The 23087-nt window shown below is 31.0% G+C and overlaps 1 protein-coding gene across 1 annotated transcript in view; it reads left to right on the top strand.

Moving 5' to 3' along the window:
• LOC105622635 (heterogeneous nuclear ribonucleoprotein L) overlaps positions 1 to 23087 on the top strand; it is a 157793-nt gene that overhangs the window by 24134 nt on the left and 110572 nt on the right. Inside the window, exons 2-3 of the mRNA XM_012204050.1 lie at positions 1820 to 1863; positions 4403 to 4472. Of these exons, the coding sequence (XP_012059440.1) occupies positions 1820 to 1863; positions 4403 to 4472 (114 nt within the window). The remainder of the gene's footprint in view (positions 1 to 1819; positions 1864 to 4402; positions 4473 to 23087) is intronic.

Below are 23087 nucleotides of genomic sequence, written 5' to 3' on the forward strand. Positions count from 1 at the left end.
TAAGTAAGGTTAAGGTTACGTTTTAACGTTTTTTAAACTTTTTTTAACTTTTTAACTTTACGTTACTAACAACGTACGTACGTACTACGTGTAAGTATATATATATATATATATATATATATATATATATATATATATGATTGTTTTAGGTGTTTTCGAGTCAGAATTTACCAAGTTACCGGATAATCTTGTACTGATAATTGGATTCGCGTAAATACTCGGATTTCACGGTTGTGGAAAATGCGAATGAATTATTTACCCACGACAAGCGACACGTCACTCCAACATACAAATGTACCCCGCTTCATGTTTTATTCACCCGCTGCGCTGCGCATTACGCGTTATGAAGCGACTAGACGCTAAGGGATTGACATTTGCGCGCGGTTTCACAAGGTGGATTATATTCGGAAGTACAATGACTAACCATGTCGCGGTGGTTTGCCACATGGTATGAAAAATAGATAAACCTCGTCTATAATTTTGTTACGAGTCTTTGTATAGACATTTTGATTAGTTTCGAACTAATTTTGATGATATCTGGTTCCACCAAAAGGATTAATTATGTTTTCAGAATTCTGATAAGATTGCTAGAGAAAAGAAATTTTCTTAAGTCGGTATTTATAGTTTGTTCTTATTTTTTTGTTAGGTCTTAAGATATTACACAAATTAACGATTACGAAGTTGTAGCATTTTAAAACATTATTTAATATGTCTTGAAATAAGAATGGATTACGAATACAAGCCTTAATTTTCCTCAAGAAAGAATTCTGGATATTAAAATTAATTTTAAAAATGTAGAAAAAATGTTTTTTATAAGTATGATATATATGGAAAAAAAAACTGTATAATAAGACTTAAACTTATTTAATTTATTGCCACAAAACTGGAACTCAAGAAAATCAGGGAATTGTTAGGGAAATTAAAAATGGTCAGAGAAATCAAGGAAAAATCTGGAAATTTTGCAAATTTCTGGAAAATAAAAATTCTTGAATTTAAAAAAGTTTAATATATACGTTACATCTATACATTTTTTAAATACTACCAACTTAACAATTAAAAATGTAAACAGTGTCAGTAACATCAAGTTCAGTCAAGTTCAGTAATTTACATTGCTATGTTAAATTGATCTCTCAACAAAATATTTAATGATTTTCAAATATTGAAAATCAGGAAAAATCTTGAAATTTTGTCTAGAAATCAGGGAAAATTATAGAGTTTTAGGATGAGAAATTTGCGATAACCCTGAATTAGATCATTAGTTTTACTGTAAATTATACAGTTACATGTCTCTAAATCTTTAATTTTGGAAGGATTGGGAATGGCAAGTTTTGCTTTTTTGCGTCCCTTAATTATGTGATTCAGATTGGATCGCAAGAATTTACCTAAGTTCATACGTCACACAGACCTTAAGGTGTCCCGCTGCACTATTTCCGTCGCTTTGGGTGCCATGGTAAAAAGACGTATGCACGCGTATTAATAGATTGACCGAGCACGACGTATCCACTAGTGACGTCGCGCGCACCATCGAAATTTATCCAAAATCGACGTGCAAATTTGTCTTACACGATTTTCCTTACGATAACACATGTTGCTGTAACGTGAACACAGGGAAGAGAAACCATGCTGCTCGGGAAATGCGCACTTTCGACTTGCAAGTAGTTACGCGAAAGTCGTATTTTCGAGAGAACTTGCTGACCGCATGGCGGATGGCAAGGCGAATGATGTCGCTCAGATAAAGTTCATTAGGAGTTTTATCCGTGCGGGTTTAACAAATCGTCTTCAAGGAAAAGTTACTAACGCTGCTCATTTCTTGTTGCAGAATCACGAATATGGCGGGTACGGAGATGAACCACGTCGAAAAAGGTGAGTTTGCATACATTATTGATTCATGTAAATAGAAAGTCGTATGTTTGTTTTCGAAACTAATTATGGGCAATTGCACGTACATCAAATGTGTTTTGTTAATAAAGAAACAACAGAAAATTAAAAAATTAAATAATATTAAATAAAAAGGATAAATAATCTTTGAATTAATTTTTGTATGTATCCGCTTATATAAAATCATATTTATAAAAAATTATGGAATTGTTAGAAAAATATTTCTATCGATTTGTTTGTGCATTGAAATTGATAGAACTTTAACAGATGACCGACAGTTATTTGTCATTGCTAAAAATTTAATCAATATGAATATATATATATATATATATATATATATATATATATAAAAACAGAATTCTATACATTTTTTTACGTAGAATGATCAATAATTCTAAGTGGAATTAGTTTTTTAAATTAATATTTTTGACTAATAATTAATAGTTTATTACCATCATCTTGAGTTTCTCGATATATTATCTACTGTGGATTATCATTTTTTAGATACATCAACTTTTGCAACACTTTTAATTGGACAATGATGAGTTTCATTATTGATGGCGCCATTTGATTGTCTCGCAAGTCTCATAGGCCATTTAATATTGTAGAAACAAGTTGAAATCAATTACATGCAATTCGCTCGTTCAATCGTTCTCAGCTGTTGATATCAGATTTACGCATTATATATTGCAACTTTTAAAAATATTGTTATTTTTCAGATCGCATTTTATTTAAATTATTATTTTTTCATTTTATATTAATTATATCTTATAATAGTCTTTTTCATATAGCTTTGCAATAAACTAAATTAAATTAAATTAAATTAAGTTAAATTATTACATGACTTTTTAAAATTATATTTGCTCTTTCCAATGAAAATGCAAATGCGGTCTTTCATCCAGAAATACGTTCTTATTTGTGCTCTATTATATCAATGACATGCCATTAAGAGAACGCTCAAGCGTGGAATTGGATGGCTGATAAGCGCCAAGACGCGTTCTATACATCGCGACAGCGAAAATTAATTAAAACGCAGCCGGTTGTCACAAAGTTTGACCCTACTGCTGCTATCCTATAGTCCAAATCTAATAATAAGAAGTTAAGTCGAGCATTAAGCATGATTCAATCCAACAGAGGCAATCCGATAGCGAATGATATCTACTGCACGAACTCACGATAACTTCTGGGTAAAGTGAATTCGAGCTGGCGAATCATTGAACGGTCACAGATGCAGATATCAGATATTAGATAAGCAATAAGAATCGAGAACGGTATAGCAAAACGATATTAAATTAATCTTTATTCACGAGTTTTATATTTTCGTGAAATTTCAAAATCTATGATCTTTATTTTTGCGATCGAGAGAGAAAGAGAGAGATACATTTCTTCATGTACGTCAAATCTTTAAACTCCAGACTTCTCCAGACTTATTTGTTGGAAGTATTACTGAGAAAGATGTTGGAGCATTATTGCAGACGTGTTTTCATCCATTTCGAGATATCCTATGAATAATAAGCCGTATCGCAAACATGAGAACTTGATACAAATAAGCTTTGAATAACAATGATCGTCACAAGTAGTAATTCAATTTGTATCGATTTGTATCCTCGCAATTGGATATTCCATGTTATTAGACGTTATTGCAATGGCACTCTCGCCATTTCACTTGTGGAAAAATTACAGCGATTGATTTTTACGTTGGATGCAAGTCACGAAAAAGAGATGTATATACCGATATCAACTGTGAAAAATATATCGTGCGGTGTCCATCATCGGTCGGTTGCTTCACTATACAACACGTGAGCATGTCAAATCTCGGCTGGAGATTATTTCGTTTTGCTTTTTCCTCAACCGAGAATGCGAGATACCTATCTTCCTATTCTTGACGTCATAATCCGTTACACTGTATGATGCACATGTGCAATCCACGTACACTCTATATATCAAAAATATTTTTTGAATTGGGAATTTTCTATAAAATATATATGTATATATTTGAATACATTTTGTACAATACCCTTCACAATTCAATAATAGAATTACGTATATGCTACTAGCGGTGTACAATAAATTAGTTCTAATATTGAAAAGGAAATTTGACGAAGTTTGACATTTTTAATTTCACGGATGTGACAGTGATGTAGATGCTGTTGATATAATTTATACGTATAGATCTGCGGAATTCGATTTCCTTTATTTTCAATTCATGTAAAAACGAAGCCGGGATAATATTTCTAGTTTCAACGAGTGCAATCAATTCGATTTTACGCGACGTCAGCAAGACGTGCTGCAGTCAACGAAGAATGAATTATTATTGGCGAACTAGTTTTTGCAAACTCGGCGATAATCCAGGCCTCGTTTTCAAGCGGGCTTCCGTAATTGAATTTTCAAATAATTGGAGTTCCTTTTAACGAGGACAAATGATAGAAATTCATGATTTTATCATGCACTTATGCCGTAAGGCGAACTTCATTAAAGTTCTCTATGCGTTCACTGGAATAATACGTATCAATTAATGTTTCAGAGAAGACAATAATAAACCGAACCACGTCCTCCTCTTCACAATTATCAATCCAGTTTACCCCATCACTGTGGTAAGTTTTTCACTTCAATTTATTAACGCTAGTACGATCAATTTTTTTTTCTTTCATGCGTTTATAATTTTTTTAAATGCAAGTCACGTAATTTTTTTAACATATATTTTTAAAACTGCCGTGTATAAAAAAAATAATATATAAGTCATAAATTATATTTTATTCTCAAATTAAATCTTTTAACATTAAAAATATAGGACGAGAAAAAGCTGTAGCATTCATAATATGTCCCAATACAGAACAATTGTTGAACATGCAGTGCAATTTCTTGTTTTTTTTTTCTTCCGTATTAACTCTGCAGAAGAGTCGGGACGGAAAAGTGGCACAATTCTGCGACACAGACTATAACGGGAATTGAAAATATTGAAGCCAAAGCCACAGAGAACAAAAGTTGGCAGCACGTCAGCCTCGTAGATTTCACAGGCCGTCGCACTGCATTTTATTTCTGTTTTGCGCCAATAATAGATGAGCTTTGAGCTCTCCCGCCGTTTCTCTCCCTCGCCCGCACTGGCGGTCGGGTCGATGTCATTCGACATTGTTTGCACTGCTTCTGTTCAAGCGCTCACATAGCTATCCGGTCACACAAAGCTCGTTTTCTTACGTCTCTCCCGCGATTGAACCACTAATTAAAGAGACGACTGAAGGCTTCTTGCTCGCGCGATAACCGAAAGTGCTAACAATACTGCGTTACTACACCGAAGTGTCTACATTGCGCAGTGCGAACACAATGATGTTTTTGCTTTACATTGCGAAACCTTGATCCTATTATCGTGAATATTATCTTTATTGTTGATAACAAAAAGTACAGTCTTCCTATAAAGTAAGTAGAGAGATTATATAATCTAATAATCTCTTTATTCACAGCTGTATAATAACATTGTTAGTTGTGTAGACTGCGGCGAGTAAAAAAGCTAATGTCGAAAATTTCAAACTGTACAAGATACAAAGTATGTACCTCATTAATATTTATTATAGAGAAGACTGACATTGTTTGTGGTTGTGTAATGGGTAATTTATCTTTAATATGCAGTAAAATGAGCTAAAATTTTGTGATGTGTACAAGCACCCGTTAATTTCGAGCCTGCTGAAACGTGACTTTATATTCCATTAACGGCTCATCGTCTCAATTTAATTAAAAGCTCATATAGCTAGAGCTTGAAGATTTTAACTCTTAAGCACGCTTTTACCTCTTTCTCCATTTTCGTTTTCATTCTCTCCTTTTCTTTGTTTCCAATAGCGCAATTATTCGTCCAACATTTTTGCAGTTTACTTCGTCTTGACATTTACAAATGAATTGTCATATTTACTATCCATTAAAATATATTAATTGGTGCATTTGCCTTCCCGTCTCACAAATTATTTTGTAATTTTCTTTTCGTGAAAGTTTCTATATATTCAATCAGCAAATGTATTGATCGATATTTCATTTTGCTCAAAAATATACTGCCAATTCGATTTCCGGCTTTTTCATCCGGTAGACAAACATTTATCCAGGTAGAATGTTTTACATAGCATATACGTGTGTTTTACTGGACAGATTCTGTGAGCATTAATTGGAAAATCGTTATTTTGATAAATCATACTAAATTTAAGAAATTTTTACTTCGACGCGCAATCTGAACGTGTATATCAGCTTGACAGTTGCAGCTGGAAGTAGTTGATGTAAATCTGGATTATATGCTGGTAGTGCCAATGTATTTCTCCGACATATGGTTGGCGTTATAAGCTTTTATGAGGTGCAAGGCAAATTGAAATAATAATAAATATTATATTTATGGCGGAATTTCTCGAATAGGCTTTCGATACCAATGTATATAATCGCCAAGCAATCTATATTTGTCATTGTGATATTTATGAATCCGTTATTGAATTATGTTATTCTATTGGCATAAGTTAGTGACATAAAATCTAGGAATACTAAAGGTTTTTTTTAATTTTTATTTTTAACTCATAAAATTTATTTAATTTATAAAAGTGATTATATAAAAATCATACACATTAAAATATGATATATAATTAATCAAACGTAGATGAAATTTTTTAATATAATAAAAATGTTATCATTATTATTTGTTAAATAAGTATCCTGTAAATGTTTGTCAACTATTTGTAACGAGATCTCTTTATACTTTAACTAAGTTACACCTGTTGGTGCTATCTTACTTCATCTAAATGTCGTCTGAGACCGTAAAACGAAACCGAAGTGTATTTCACAACTTACATTAATCACAGAGATGTGACGTTAATTTAAGTTATCGCGATACAATATTGCGGATGTGTCGCCATATGGTTGCCAATATTTTGCACCTGAAGTGATAGCGTTGGGAGGCGTAAGACAGTGCCTCGTGTCTACTTTATCGCGATGCACATATATCACGAACAGATAAACGTCACATGCGGCTAACGATGTATTCCGTGAATCGCATCGTAACGAAGCGAGATGATTCACAGATTTTATTTTCAGATTGTCGTATTAAGTGAAATTAATTTTATCCTTTAACAACAATTTGTCCGATTCATTTACACAATTAATATGGAAACTTTTTTAAAGTCTAATTAGTTTAATATGTACTACAACATAAATATTTCAGTATACTTTTAACGATACAAAGCCGACATTCTTATTCTTGACGTTGAGTTGAAACTTTCTAAAAAAATTGCAATACATCATGTTTTTGTCACTTGAATATTTTTTCATAAAGAAAAGTTATGAAAGTATATCTATCTTCGGATATTATTCATAAACTGAAACTAGAACGTGAAGTATTTCTTTATTCATAATAGCCACATATTTTCTAGACGTAACACATGTACCAGACTATATCTAAATGCGAATACTATGTGTGAATAGAACTTGAAAAATAACTCGATATTACATCATAATGACTGATATTTTAAGATGTGTTCAATCGCGTGGAAAAATCGAGCGTGACATTGACCTTACAAAATACAAAAGCTTTTTGGGTAGGTCTGGAATATATGTGTTCGAATATAAATTCAAGCGTTGTATTGGAAAATCTTTAAATAGCTGCGCCGCTGCCACGTATATGCAAAGTGTATACGATTTGAGTTGAAATCCAGAACAATGATAATTGCAAATAAACGCCTAATTGGGATGTCTCGGGTCCATTGAAGCGTATGAATTCAATGATCGCATAAATATTTGACAAAAGTTTATTTGGACGTATTCACAGGTATTGAATAATATAATAATTGTTTGGGTTTTATCTATAATTATTTAATCTATTAAAAATATTAATAAAAATATATTGAATATTAATATATTTCTAAGTAAATTATTTTTACTAAATATTTTCAAATTACTTTCAGTTTAAATAACAATGTTACGCAGATTAAAGCGACATCCACAATTTGAGATTTTGAGGCGTAAAATTTAAGATGTAAGTCTTAAGCCATAAAAAATTGATTAATTCAAAAGTTGATTAGTGTTCTACTGTGATTAATCAATATTTTACGGCTTAAGATATAAAATTTAAGTTTTATTCCCTAAAATTTCATTGTAAACGTCACTTAATAGGCGTATTTAAGTACAAATTAGTTATGCTATGAAAAAGTTTCACAAACGTACAGTTTGTAAAATTTTATTTTACTGATATTAAATTTTAACAAATAAATTGCGGAGTCTTTAAATTTATATCTAATGCAACTGTAATGTAACTGCTTATTCCATGTTGTCTACGTTGAGTTGTGTATATAAATATATGTTTTATGTGTTTATGCGTTTAGCGACTTGACTTGTTACATAGAATGTAGAAATAAATTTTCACATGCTTCGACTTTGGCAATAACATGCATGATGATGTGCGACAATCTGCTGGATTTAGATTAATGAAGTAGTTATTTCAAGACTAAATTCCGGTCTTACTCGGAATTCGTAACGTGATCTCGACCTATGTTTTTGTCTAACAACCTGGTGAAATTGATCGTAAATATAAAAAATTATTTTGCAGCGTATTATATCTCTTTAACGAATTTATAACACAAATTAAAGATAATATAGTAAAATAACGTAAAATAAATAGAAAATTTTAGCAGCAAATCGAGTATTCAATATTGATTCAAAGATAATAGTCATAATATTTACAGTATTATTTAATTGCAATATGAAACAATACCTTTTTATTGTTGAAATTTGACATTATCGAACAAATTGAGATAAATTGTTCTGAATCGCGGTATAATATTTAATTATTCGGAAAATCACGGTGCAGTTTATATTAATTCGTATTTCATTGTTATCATAGCTTTGTTTATTTTCGGTGCTGAAAAGAAGTGAACGGTAAAACGTGTATGTATCTCGTAAAAAGTGTTGAATGCCATGCTGGGGAACAATAAAATTGTCTAGTGACGAAGTGTGCTATAAAATCAGCGTTGCCTAAATCTTTCTCGACATGCAAAAAATATTTTTATAGTGAACCATTGAAGCTTTAAAAAACCTATTCTGCTTTTAGAGAAAAAGCATGTGCTCTCGTTAAAAAAGATAAATGAAACCAAGTATTGCTATAAAATTTTAAAATAATTAAAAAAAATTTTATTAATCCTAATTTTTTTTATAAATAAAGAGATATATATTAAGAGGTTTATTGTGTGGAAACAATACATTTTAAATATTATCAACTTGTAATTTATTAAAAACAAGACGTTATATGAAGTGAATATCTGTTTATATGAAGTTTTGATGCGAAATCGTGTCTCACAACTCAGATTTTAAATATATATTACAATAGTTTGAGATAAATCAAATTAACTTTAGGATTGATACTAAAAATCTCCTGGGGTTCTTCTTTCGTGAGTAGAAACGTCTTTTCAACGTCCTGTTCTTGCTTTGAGGCAACTTTAGATCATAGCTTTAGTCTAAATAAGTTCAGTCCGACAGTTTGGGGGAAATGTTTCGTCGAATTATCGTTGTATATACGCGATGTTTGTGAGCTTCACGCGTAAATTTGCATCTTATCATCATAGTTGCTTCACGGTTTGCACTCGTGTCCGGATAAATTTTGGTAGCGATGGCGGACATGTCCTCCCGAGATGGAAGCTTTCCTCTCTAGAAACGACACGTGGAATTATATTCTCACATGAGACGACGCGACCGTGCAAAGTTTCACACCGATTTCGGAGCGCAATACGCATGCGAACGTCTAACGCATTTAATGTTTGCGACCTACTTTCCTCGTCTCCAGAGAGAAAGCCTACATCGTCGTTATCTTTCCTATATATTTGCTACCAATTCAAAACTAACTCGCATCCGAAATTTCTTAGAAACGAATACAGAAGCAAGTATAGTTTGTTAGAATTTCGATCGCGTCTTTTTCCTTATCGTATTAGGTACGCATGTCAAACTTTGTTTTCCTTCATTTAACGAATTAACTGAGTTTCCGTAGAAACGTTCGTTACAGAGTATTGTCGGAGGAAGAATAGAAATTTGTGACAATGTTTGACAGTTATTTATCATTTTGACCAAATTGAAAGCTTCATTAATTTATATCACTTTGTGTTTTTTATTTTGAAAAAAGTAAAATTTATATGTGTAGATTAACAAATTAGGATGAATTTTATTTTAATAAATAAAACAATGAATTAAATTATTTATTGATTTATTTAAATAATTGAGTAATTATGTAGATTTTTATTAAAACAAATGATTATGTAATTATATTTTAATAAACGAGATGATTATTGTGTCTTGCAAGAAAAATTGAAATTTAAATATATCGTTAAAAAATAATTATTGCCTTGGATATCACAAAATGACAGTTTATAATATTTATATAATAGCTATCCTTTCTAACGCTTTCATTTCTGTATCAAAGAAATATCATACAAAATATCTATATGCTTTTATAAAGAGTCGTTTCGTATTTGATATTAATTGGTAATTATTTAGCGGTCTAATAATTGTTTATTATAACAATCGCAAGATATGATATATTTGTTATTTTTTGATACTTGCGATTGTGCTTTCAGGAAAAATAATGCAGTTTAAAAAGGCGCATCTCTACTTACTCTCTTGAGTATCGATAGGTGAATGCTCTCACGTCGACCTATGACTTTGAGCAACAGTATTCTGTACATCACAAAACAAGCGTCAAGGCCGTTCTACTCGACTTGTTATTAATTCGAAATATTTGATATTTTAAAAAGTAACTTTAACATTTTCGTACTACAATCAAGTTTCGATATATGAACTATTTCGGTTCAAACGTTTTCTATAGCTAAAATTTATCAGACATTATGATATTCTTCGAAAACTATAAAGTTTCAAGATCAAAATTAATTTTTCCAAATTTTGAGATGCCACAGAAAGTTAGAACTTTAAATTTTCGAATATTAATTTTTCAGTTAAAGTAGTTAATCAATGAAACACTATTTCTAAAACTTATAGAACTGTTGCGGATGCAACGAAACTTACGTTGCAAAACTTACGGTGCAAAAAGATGAGTTGCCATCTTTTCACTCGCCTTAGTATGCATCTGTGAAGTTAGCACGACATTTTATTAGTTTAAAAAAAATAATTTAGTAGCACAGTTCTATAAAATAAGGAGCACTTATCATAGTTCTACAATTCCTACAAAAATAAAAAAAAGTATCTTTTATACTAAAAAAGTAAAATAAAAATATGTCATATTAACTTTGCGAATCTAGCAGAACACTTCCTGTTTTAAAAAAGAAAAAGAAAATTAAACAAGAAAAAGAAAAATATTTTAACTTTTGGCTATAGTTCTCTGTTAGCAGTACTTATACTAATGTATATAATTTGATGAAAACAATTATTACATTAATGATTAATGAAAACAAAATTCCAAATATTATCAATTTTAATAGGCTTTAAATATAGAAAATATTACGGTACTTGGAACAAAAGTGTCGCGCTGATAATTTATCGCAATTCCAGACATTTGTCGTTAATTCTAGCAGAATTCTATGCTCTACAATTGTTTTTAAACAGATTTTCGGCTGCTACTTTTTTAATTTTGGGATTTAATATATGTAATTCTTTTTAATTATAATATGAAAATACTACTAAAACTGTCGTTATTTCTTTTATGTTAATAGAACGATGTGCATCACAATCTAAATTTGAATTGTAAAATTAGCACGACATTCTAGTAGCACTTTTCATAGTTTCACAGTTTCTTAACAAAATAAAAAAAAAGTTTCGCATTTTTTATACTAAAAAAAAAATCAAAATTGAAGATGTATCACTAACTTTGCGACTCGATGTCTATTTCATTTTTTGTTTTTGTCTTACTACTTTCACTGTCTGTTTATTTTGATCTCTGAAAGAAAGATTCTGCTCGTATTTCATTTGAATTGCGAGTCCGCACATCCAGAAGCTCTGTATACTAGCTGTTGAAAAATTTATATGAATGATAGATTGTTAAAGCAAGTCGAGGATCCGACTCGTTAATGCAACATTTTTCCGTTTGAATAGAGACACTGTTCCACGCACATAAAGCGGGTTTATTCTCGATGTCATTATTTCAAGATGCTCATTCGTCTTATAGTCCTCGCACGATTAATCGTGATATTTTGAGCGGCGAATCTACCGTAATGTAATGTCTCAAAATGTCTCGCAATGTCTTATAACATTACATTCTATTGAGAATAAATTTGCATACACGTCGACGTACAGACGTGTCACAATAACCCAGCGTGGCTGATGTTCTTCTGAAAAGTATTCATATGCAATGTGTTTATAAACGGATCATAGGAATGTCGGTATAAGAAATGATTCACATCTCGGAAATCCGTCGATCTATCTTTCGCGACCCCACGAGAAAAAGTAGAACATTTTTTTCTTTCTTATGACATGGCGATTTTCCATGTGATTAAATTTATAACGTTTGATGAAGATATTATCTTCATTTATCTACAATTGCATGATTAAATAAAAAAACACGTTATTTTCTAATAAAGTAAAGTAGTTTTAGACGGATTTAATTTGTACATCTCTCGATATTTTATAAATAAAGGATATAAACGTCAGAATATGCAAATTATTGATGCGCAAATTATTTATTAAATAATTGGCAATTATTATTAACCTGTTTGGATGTTAACCACGCTGCTAAAATGATGCAAATTTAGCGTTGTGCGATTTAAATAGAAATTTGATCATGCGATCCAATTTCTAGGAGAGAGAGCAGGTAACATTATCGCTTGGTTTCGATGACTGTTAAAGCCAGGCCACCGAACGGCGCTCGAAAATATCTATACGGCACTGCAATTGTGCTATCGTTATTTATATTTAACCGCATGTTTTCATTTTGTTAATATTTACACTGTATCGTGAGAAATTATTGGTAGAAATTATTGTTATATTGGTAGTTCTGTGACTCAATTTTGATGAATTAATTTTTTATAAAGTTATTTTTATCGAATTATCGGAGAAACGTAAAAGTTGTTTCTGTGTCATCTATGGACATTTGAAAATTAATGATATCTTATATATATATATATTTTATTTTATCCTACAATGTATGAACCATTAAAATAGTTGGCATTGGTTTAATTTTTTTATATAAAATTTTGTAAAATTAATTTTTAGAGAAAAAGACATTAGATATATCTTATCCAAGAAAAATATTTGTATTTTCTTTTCATTAAGTTTAATGCACTATTTATGTTGCATATTAGATGCATATTAAATATATTTGATACTAAATGAAAACTAATGTATTCTAGATTTAGTTTTAGAAAGTTACATATAGTCTCCAAGTTTAATTTGAAAATTCAATTAACGCCCTGTAAGGATGTGCGGCTACTGTAGCAAGGGTTTCTCGTGTAGTAAATATAACGTATTGCAACCTGAACATCTATGCATACGTTATAATCCAAGATATGAGTCATTCTAGTTGAATCCCGTGTCGCGGATATTGCTTAGGGACATTGTATCTAAGTGATATAACAATAGTCATTTCAGTGGATTGCTTCTATTATTCTGCGAACACTCTGAATAACTCTTATCTTAAATTTGGTTTATTATACACAAAATGTATAATTTTTTTTACGAGATATTTTTGCATTGTTTTTTGAAACGTATTAATACAATTTAACAAAATCCCTTTGAGAAATATCTTTCCCGAATAAATAATTTCCTTTCAAGAACTTTCTTTTTACTTATTCCGCTTCTAATTTGAATATTTTAATCACATTCTTTGTTCTCTCTATATTCTTCTTTGCATCACTTAATGGTTACTCTTAATGGTTACCTAGCTTTTCATAATAAAGGTTTTATCATAATAAAGTTCTAATGCTTCGTAAGCGACATTACGATCTGTTTTTCATGATACTATTGACTTTGCTGTATTTATTTTTTTTACACACGTCTCTCATAATAGCGTTAATGCACACCATTAAAAAATAAACTGTTGTCGGGGAGCATTTGAAAGATCGATGATGAGTATTGAGTTGTAAAAGAAAGAAAGAGAGTATTTTAAAGGTACTCTCTCAGTATCGTATTTTCGGGTCAGTTTTCCAACAACAATTTGAAAGTATTTCAGACGAGCAAAAAGAAAAACGTTACGAATGTTAGACTCTAATGCTTTCACATTTTCTCGTTCTCTTGTCCGACTTATTTTTCTGCAAACAGCTTGTCGAAGTATCTTCAACATGAGTTGTATTTTAATACAACTCACGAGACGCCAATTTACAAAAATATAATTAATACTGTGTATTTTTTATACAAATTGTATTATAGCTTCATAACAGCATTATCTGTTGGCAAGTGTTTTGTTCTAAATTAAATTTTGTGTTTTTCTAAAATAGAATAATCTTTAAATTTATAGTAAAATTATAATTCTGTAAATAAAGTACGAGATAAATAAATACATATATTACAGATGTGAAAGAATTATAGATATTATAAACATATATATATATATTACAGAAGATAGTAAACTGGATATTAATGTAACATATATTATAATGTGTATCATTGTATTGTATTATATAAAATCTGAAATATATTTTAGATAGCATAATATAAATTGTATTACGTGACAGAAATTATTTCAAATGCAAAGATATTCATTCACGATAAATCATTGAGAGGACACTTGCTTCAGCGCGGGTGCGAGCGAGAAAATCACGATGCTTTTCGCATATACCTACATAGCGCGTTCAAATGGACGGGTCTGACGGTCGTGCCGTAAATCAATCGCAGCCGGCGGGAATAATTCATCGGTTAATTCTGATCCAGCGAGCTTCGATCGAATTTCGTAGCTGATTGTTCTGATTGGCAGTGTCGAACGAGCTGCTTTTTTGAACCGACTTTCGATTTACGCAATTCCATCAGGTTGGTGTTTGTGCAATTTCTAAAATGGATAATTTGATGCAAAACCTGTTGTTAAATTTACGCTTTTCACGCTTGTATCAATATTGCGAATATTGAAGATAAAAAATATAATACGTTTTTTTCATTCTCTAAAATTTTTCTAATTAGAGATATTTATTATATTTCTATATATAATTCCCATCGTCTATTTAAACTTAATGTGAAAGATATCCATCTAGATGAGAAGAAGAAAAAGATATTAAGTTTTGATCGCTTTTTTTTTGCTGACATGAAAAACTTCTGAGATGTGATCAATTACATGTCATACATTAAAAGTCTACTTAAGTGAATTCGAGTGGTTTGTCGCTTATCATGGAAAACATTGGAGGATGTGGAAGAAACCATAAATATCAAAGATAATAAATCTAAAAGTTGTTAAATAAAATATCAAGATATTAAGATATTCCGAGAATTAAACGACAAAAACTGCATTGTTAATACATATAATTTATTAAACACATATAATTTGATAATTACGTTTGTTATTCAAAGCTATAATTCAAAACCAAATGATTATTTTGTGCCAGACTCTTCGTCATTCACCAATTCGCTCGAAAAATTATACATATTTAATTAAGTAACGATAGTCCTTCATGTCAACTTTTTATCATTAAATATGCTGTTAAATTTATTGACTTTTACATGTTTGAGATAATTTCTCTTTCGCCTTTAATATCGGTTAACGTCGAACAATTTTCCATGCGGCTTCGGATACTTACTATGATACTGTTTAACAATACACGTCAAAGTTTCGCTGCATTTCGGACAGGTAATCCATTGTTGGAGCAAGTAATCCATTGTTGACTTAGTCGAGTGGATTCGGATCTCTTTCTCTGGATCGATCACTCTTTTTCCCCGAAGAGAGAAAGAGAGAGGGGGGGGGGAGAGAAGGATGGCGTTCTCGTCGTTTTAACCACTCTTACGGAGTGGCTGCGTTGGGGTGTGGTTCTGGTAGAGTAGGCGAAAGTAGTAGGCTGTGTTTGAATCCATCAAAGCCTGCTCTTTTTCCGGCTCCAGTCAATAATCGATAAAGAAACCCAACCCTTCTCTTTCATCCAAGCTGCTCTCCTTCTTTTACGCCCGATGTCTTTCATCGTCGGAGAGGCGTCTATCCACCCAGCAGCCTTTCTTCTGCGTGAACATCCTGTAAGATTTGTCATAAATCCAGGAGTGCTACCACCCACTATCTCACTGCACCACTGCATGATATATCGCGATAACTTTTATTTACGACGCCAACGCCTCGTCTCTGAGAAGAGAATTGCGAGCCTCGCTGAAAAATCCTCGATACGCATCGCGCTGGTGTTTTCCTGAATTTACGACTATAAAGCTTACGATATATTTTTAAAAGCTTTTTTTAATTATTCCAGTTGTTAACTTCTCGTTAAAGCTGAAGATGCGCTTGAGATCACTTTAGAGATCTGTATTACAAATTATACACCTATTAAAATTCTAATAAAAAATATTCAATATATTCAATTTATATTAGAAGTTATATATAAAATATTTTAATTGAATTTTTGCAATAAATTTCTCTAAAAGTGGATCAGTGTATTATTATTGAAAAACAGTAAATGTTTGCTGATGATTATATCAATTATAAGTGTACAGCATTGAAAGTCAGTAATAGTACACTGATTTATTTTTATTAATAAATATATGGAATGAAACATGTGGAATTTTTTATGAAAAATATTTATCTTCCAATTTATTTATTGCGATTGCAGTTTATGTAACTGGTTCGTTTTATAGATTATGTGCGATATATACAGAGAGAAAATTTCATAAGAGAAAAGTCAGAAGATTACTTGAAATAATAATATTGAAATCAATTTTCACTGGCAAATGAATATATCATCAGCGTAATTAAATATTATTCTTTTAAATGTTTGGTAGAATGATATTAAATTTCATTCAATTGCACGCGTTGTAATTTTTGTATATTTTGATAGTGCTCCGATTTTGTCACAAAAAAAATCAGCGCCATAAATTTTTTCCCATCCGGAAATGAACAATTGTAAAGTGTATCAAGGATTCCAACTATGCACGGGGCGTTTTCCGGAATGGAATTGGTATATGTCAAAACTCAATTTTGAAAGATCGTGGTGTAGAATTTAAAATTCTGACATTCGTGAAATATTTTCAAACATTTCAGCTAGTAGAGTATATTTTACGTTTTCTGTAAAGAAAATATTTTGCAGAATCCGTAGGACCAAACCTCTGCTATGCAGTGTAGGATGAAAAAATTTTTCGGTGGTTTTGCCATATTATATTTGTCAAGATTATTGTATTTTATACATTTTTACAAGGAATCGATCGATATGTACCAATGTATGCCAAATTGATATTTGGCTAATTAAAAATTGTTTTGCACGAAACCATTGAATTTCGAGAAATAGAATAGAATAATAGATATATGAAATATTTTATTTCTATACTTCTATATTTTCAGATTATTATTAAAATAACAATAACTTGCAAATTTGTTTATATTTTCCATCTGCTATATATATAATATTGCATGAAAATATTTGCAACGTTTTACAACGGTGCAAACTTGCGGTGGAATCAGTCGTGAATTTTCTGTGATTTTCGACGACGAGTCTTTACGAAATATTGATTTTTGTCACATACTACCGCCGAGAGTCCAGTGAGATATAATGGCGGATTACCAAGTGCATAGCTGGACGATGGTTGGAATACCATCGGAAGATATATAACTGTTTGAAATTTAAGTGCCGTTGGTGTTGTGACAGATCCAACCAGTCGGTACTCATGTATCACGTGTCTTCGTGTCGCTGTGTCAGGTATATTATCGGGATTACGGACTCTCGCGCGTATATATATATATGTGTTTATTTGCATCACGCACACATCGCGGTTGAATTCGAAATAAATCGGTGGATTATCGCAATGCGGGCGCGAACAATCTCGAGCTGTCAAAATCGTTTATTTGGAAGTCGATCGATGTAGCCTCAATAATCAGAAAATTATTTATCTGTAAAACGATCCTTAAATAAATGACAAATCATTATTGATTGCGTTTATTTATAGACACACGGTGCATTCTGGAAAAATTGTGTACAATTGAAAAGTCCAATGAAATATTTGTGAGAGGTAAAAGATAATATTTGCGTACAATTTAGTGAAATAAATTGCGCGCGGGATTTTACGTTTATGAATTTTACTCTCTTTTTCCAGTAAGTTTGAAAATAAATTGATCTGAAAAGGATGAAAAATCGACAGATTTTATTACAATGCTAATTAATTTTACTGTAAAACACATCATTATCAACACCAACAAGCGATTGTTAATTAATGTTAATAAAATTCCTTTTCATAGCTTTTTTATCGTTATATATAACATCGTGTTTCTAATTGCGTCATTAGCCGTCCGCTGACTGCGCATCGTAATTATTATTGCTTTCGATACGTTGCATTAATTTAGGTACGCGTTGCGCGTTCGTTAGTGGAATAATATTGTCAAGTAACAATAATAAAGTACTGTCGAGCGAAAAGCTTTTTCCGGCGATCATGCTTCCCGTGAACTTTCCAACCTGTCATTACATGTTTGTCGCGTGGGCGGTTATTATTATCCGCCGATTATTATGCATATGCATAGTACGTAGCCGCATTGCAGCGTATTGCAAGATCGGCGTATGTTGCACGGACACGCTGCATTGTGTCCGTAATTGCGTCACGCGCGCAATGTATCTCGCAAATTGTAAAATATGAGAAAGCGCTGGCAATGTACGAAAAGGTCACACTTATATTCCTCAAGTGGATTTTCGTAAAAAATGCATTTTACGTGGAAATTATTTGCGATGCCATTTTTTGTACGAGAGAGTTTTCTATGAATATACGTATATATTTCATAAGTATTTGTTTAAGATATACTTCTTACGTGAAGTCGATTCGAGATTTAAATTTCTATAATGGAAAATTAATGACGGTGGACAAATGTATTATATTATATCTTTAATGAAGATTTTTGATGAAAATTTTGTCTTTTACTAAAAATATATTTTATACGCAGATGCAACTATATATCTCTTTTGCGAGAAAATATAAATCTTTTTTATTTTGATATAATTATTATGCGTGTTATACAAAAATAAGATTGATACTAACGATATATCGTAATAATAAATTAATTATTGAACAAAATATTAAAATAATTAATGAGAAAAATAATTAATGAGTAAAATATAACAATAATAAAACTAAAAAGTAAATTGATTTCAAGCTTCTAATTAAAAAATATAATGGCTGTAATGGATGGTGTCTCCATATTTATTGGCTACTGGTAGTTACGCGTCGGCAATGCTAACAGTTGGTTACTGCCGTGCCGATCTATATATAAAACACGAAAGTGCGTGAACGAACGTGGACGCGGTACTAAATACGCACGCGAGAGCACGTGGTTCCGCATTCTGTGTCGCGGACGAAATAGTCCGCCACATCTCATTCCGCGCTAAATCTCAATTAAAAACAGATCTAAATTTGTGACCTGCAAATTCATATATCTAGATAGATTAGATTAATCTTTACACGCGTAATATTCGTCAAAATTCATTCTAACTTCCGTACCTCGTGTCTAAATTCTTGGCGATTAGCCTTATGACGCCGCCAAAAATTCGAAAATCTTATTCGTTCCTACTTGACGCGTTCCTACTACGCGTTCTAATTCCTGTTTAGGAAATGGAAGAGGAAATGAAAATTTATTTATTTATAACATATTCCAATATATATATATATATATATTAAAATTCTATTCCATATTTGAATTAATATATTTTATTCTTTAGCTATTTTATCAAATTTATGATTTAAAATATTTTTAAACTAATTTAGTCTTTAAATTCCGCTAAAAAATATTGATCTTATTTAAAAAAATTTGTTTATCAATCTTCAAAATTTTATTATTTATAATAATTACGATTTATTTAACTCGTGATGAGTTCTGGAGTTTGAATATACTCTCTAAAAGATTAATCACATACAGTCGTGCGCGCACAAATTTATTTTTATTCAGAATGGAAAAATCTAATTTTATGTTCGTATTGTAAATGTATTTTCTCATAATTTTTCTGATTCTAATTATTTTTTTTTCTGGTCACATTCGTGAAATTTTTTACCAATGGTGATGCATTATCCGATGTCCAGGACAGTGAGCGCTTTGTATATCAAGGGAATTTGTTTGTTATCGCTGGGAACGCGGAATATCAACTGTGCTTTGAATTTGGACGATTAATCACAACCGCCTGACTCTGCATACCTACACTACATACGCTACTTTTCGTCCAATATCGATCCGCGACAAATGCAGATTGATCACGTAGGTGGTGCGCACCTTCTCGCTTTCAGACTTTTAAAGAATCGCGTGGACTAACATCGAATTTTCAGTATCGGATTAGACATAATGCGAAATCGATTTTGCAATTAAAGGAGATCTACTGAAAGGATGCATAAGCATTGAATTTCAAATACCATATTCCAGAGTTCAAAATATAGACATAAATATAATTATTTTTTTATTAATTTTAGTTTATAATAATAACTTAAATTTTTATATAATAATAATTTTATATATAATAATAGTTTTTATAAATTATTAATTTATTAATTATTAATTTATCTTGTCATTCTTAAATTGTAATAATATTTCTATAATAAGAAATAACAGAAAGAGAGGAAGAGAAGGTATCATCAATTATGCTTGTAATTTCTGGAATTTTCTGTTAATTATGCTCGCAATAAATACAGTTATTCCCGCATCTCTCGTCTCACATTTCGCGTCGATATATGCAAATCTAAGCAGCGAACTGTATTTTGAAATTGTGATAAACGAGCGGGATTTTTGTGTACAAAAGCTAAGATCATATAATATCTGTGTTATCTGTGTTTCTGCAGAAGAAAAATTTCGATACAGTTACAATTTACTGTCATTTAAGGGGAAAAATATGCTTCGTGGGATAAAACTTAGCATTTTTTTATATCAATAATTCTTCATTACCATTTTTACTAACGATGTTTGCCATACGTCGTTTTTTTAGACGTATAAAACGTCTAAAGATTTATTTGTGATTGAGAATAATATTATATAGTAAAATCTAAGTTGTTATTTATAGCATAATTATATATCGAATTTTTTTCTTGATTTTTTTTTTATATAGTAATAATTTCTAAGTTTTTTCCATCGTCAGTAGAGTTATGAACAGATGAAAGTAACTTTATTTCGGCTTTATGACGAAATAACACAAGCACTAGTAATGTTTGTAAAGGTCAGGTTTATTAGACAGCTGATATACCGACTTGCGTCGGGAACAAGGGAAAACTTCTAACTATATGTTCTAAAACATGTTCTATCTTGTAGCAGGCACATGTGAGTCGTGATCGTATCTGAATATTTTATACTCCCAGTGCGAATTACCGCTGTGATTTATAACGTACTAAATAAATAGGAAGTATCTGCACTCTGCCTCATGAACTCCTTTTGCGACGAACAAAAGAATTGCACAAAGAATTACATAGATATATAAATTGATGAATTGTTTCATGATTGATTTATACTTGTATATATAATAAAAATATGCGCATGTTATTCAGATTATTATATTCTAAATGTATAGCAGAAACGGTACGGTTGGTTTACTTTTACAAACAGAAGTTTTCATAAGCGTTAAGGAAGCGTAAAAGGATTTCTTTTTCACACGTACGTGATTTTACTCGCAATATTGTACAATTTCGAGGCAATACACACCATGAAAAACACCCGTAAAGCGACTTCCTTCATAGATATTTGAAGCGCAGTATTCTTCAAATTTCATCGTGCACGTATACTCTAGCAGTGAGATTGTGATTATCTGAATGTTTCAAGAAGTTTGCCTGGCAAACGTTTTACGGATAAAAGCCACGGTGTTTGTGGTTCTATATTTTTCATTCAATGGGATTTCCATTTGGGTAAAGGTCAGAGATCATGTATACGAATGGCAGATTTTTTTTTCGCCGATTAACAGCATTGGATTTTTGATATTTGTGCTCACGCTCGAAATATCCGATAATCGAATATCGGAAACTAATAAAGTATACCAAGAAATATTGCCAAGGGACGTGATTGAAATGTTTTACTTTGGAGTCGGTTCTGAAGCGAAGATAATTTTTATAACCGGAAATAAGAATCCATTTCTGAAATCGCCAGCAAAATCTTTAGTATCGGGTTGGAATCTATCGAAAGAGATCGTATAAATTTTTAATCTTGGATGCAGTATCTCAATGAAATTGGAATAATTATTGCCATAAACCGAAAAACATTTGTATTAAATTTTTTTTATATTTTTATTAGAAAGAAATCGGAAAATGCACGGAAAGAACAATTTTGCTGAAATATCTAAAAATTAGGTAGATACAGATCTAAAAATGATTCTATTAAACAAAATAATTATGTAAAAACTTCAAACATGAGCAATATTGCAAAAAATTGTGATATTCTAACAGTTTAAACAATCCTACATAATAAAAAAAATTTATGTATTTGTGTTGAAACGGTCCATTCACGTTTTATGTTGAATTTTTTAATATATAAATATTTGAGTGTTAATTTAATACAATGTGATTATGAAGTTTGTGTAAAATTGATATTCAACGTTTTTTAGTGTCAAAATAACATAATTTATGTGTAAATGAACGAGCAACATAAAAATAATGTGTTTTAAAATGTTAATTCTGAGTATAAATCAAATAAAAATGAAATATATGTTAATTTAACATATAAATATTAATTATGTTCCTACAGTTTGTTTACAAAATATAATATTATTTCTTGATATTATCTTTCTTTGTATTTATTTATTTTTCTATAATTTGTGTTATCTTCTAACATATTCATCTTGTGCAAAATTAATTAAAAAGTTTGAGTGGACCGATATGCGATTTATGTTAAATTCGACACATCTTTTCCAACGATATACATAAATATTTTGATAGTCCAATAAAATTATGTTCAGATTTGTATCTGTAGCTAAATTTTTCTGATACTTCAGCGTAAAATTGTTTCTTTCGTGTAGAAAGAGACAAAAAGAGAGAGAGAGAGAGAGAGAGAGAGAAGAGAGAGAGAGAGAGAGAGAGAGAGAGAGAGAGAGAGAGAGAGAGAAGTAAGTAAGTAACGTAAACGTAAACGTAAACGTAAACGTAAACGAAACGTAAACGTAACGTAACGTAACGGTAACGGGTAAACGGTAACGAACGTAACGTAACGT

Source organism: Atta cephalotes (assembly GCF_000143395.1).
Source record: "Atta cephalotes unplaced genomic scaffold scaffold00047, whole genome shotgun sequence".
In the NCBI taxonomy this organism is placed as follows: domain Eukaryota; kingdom Metazoa; phylum Arthropoda; class Insecta; order Hymenoptera; family Formicidae; genus Atta; species Atta cephalotes.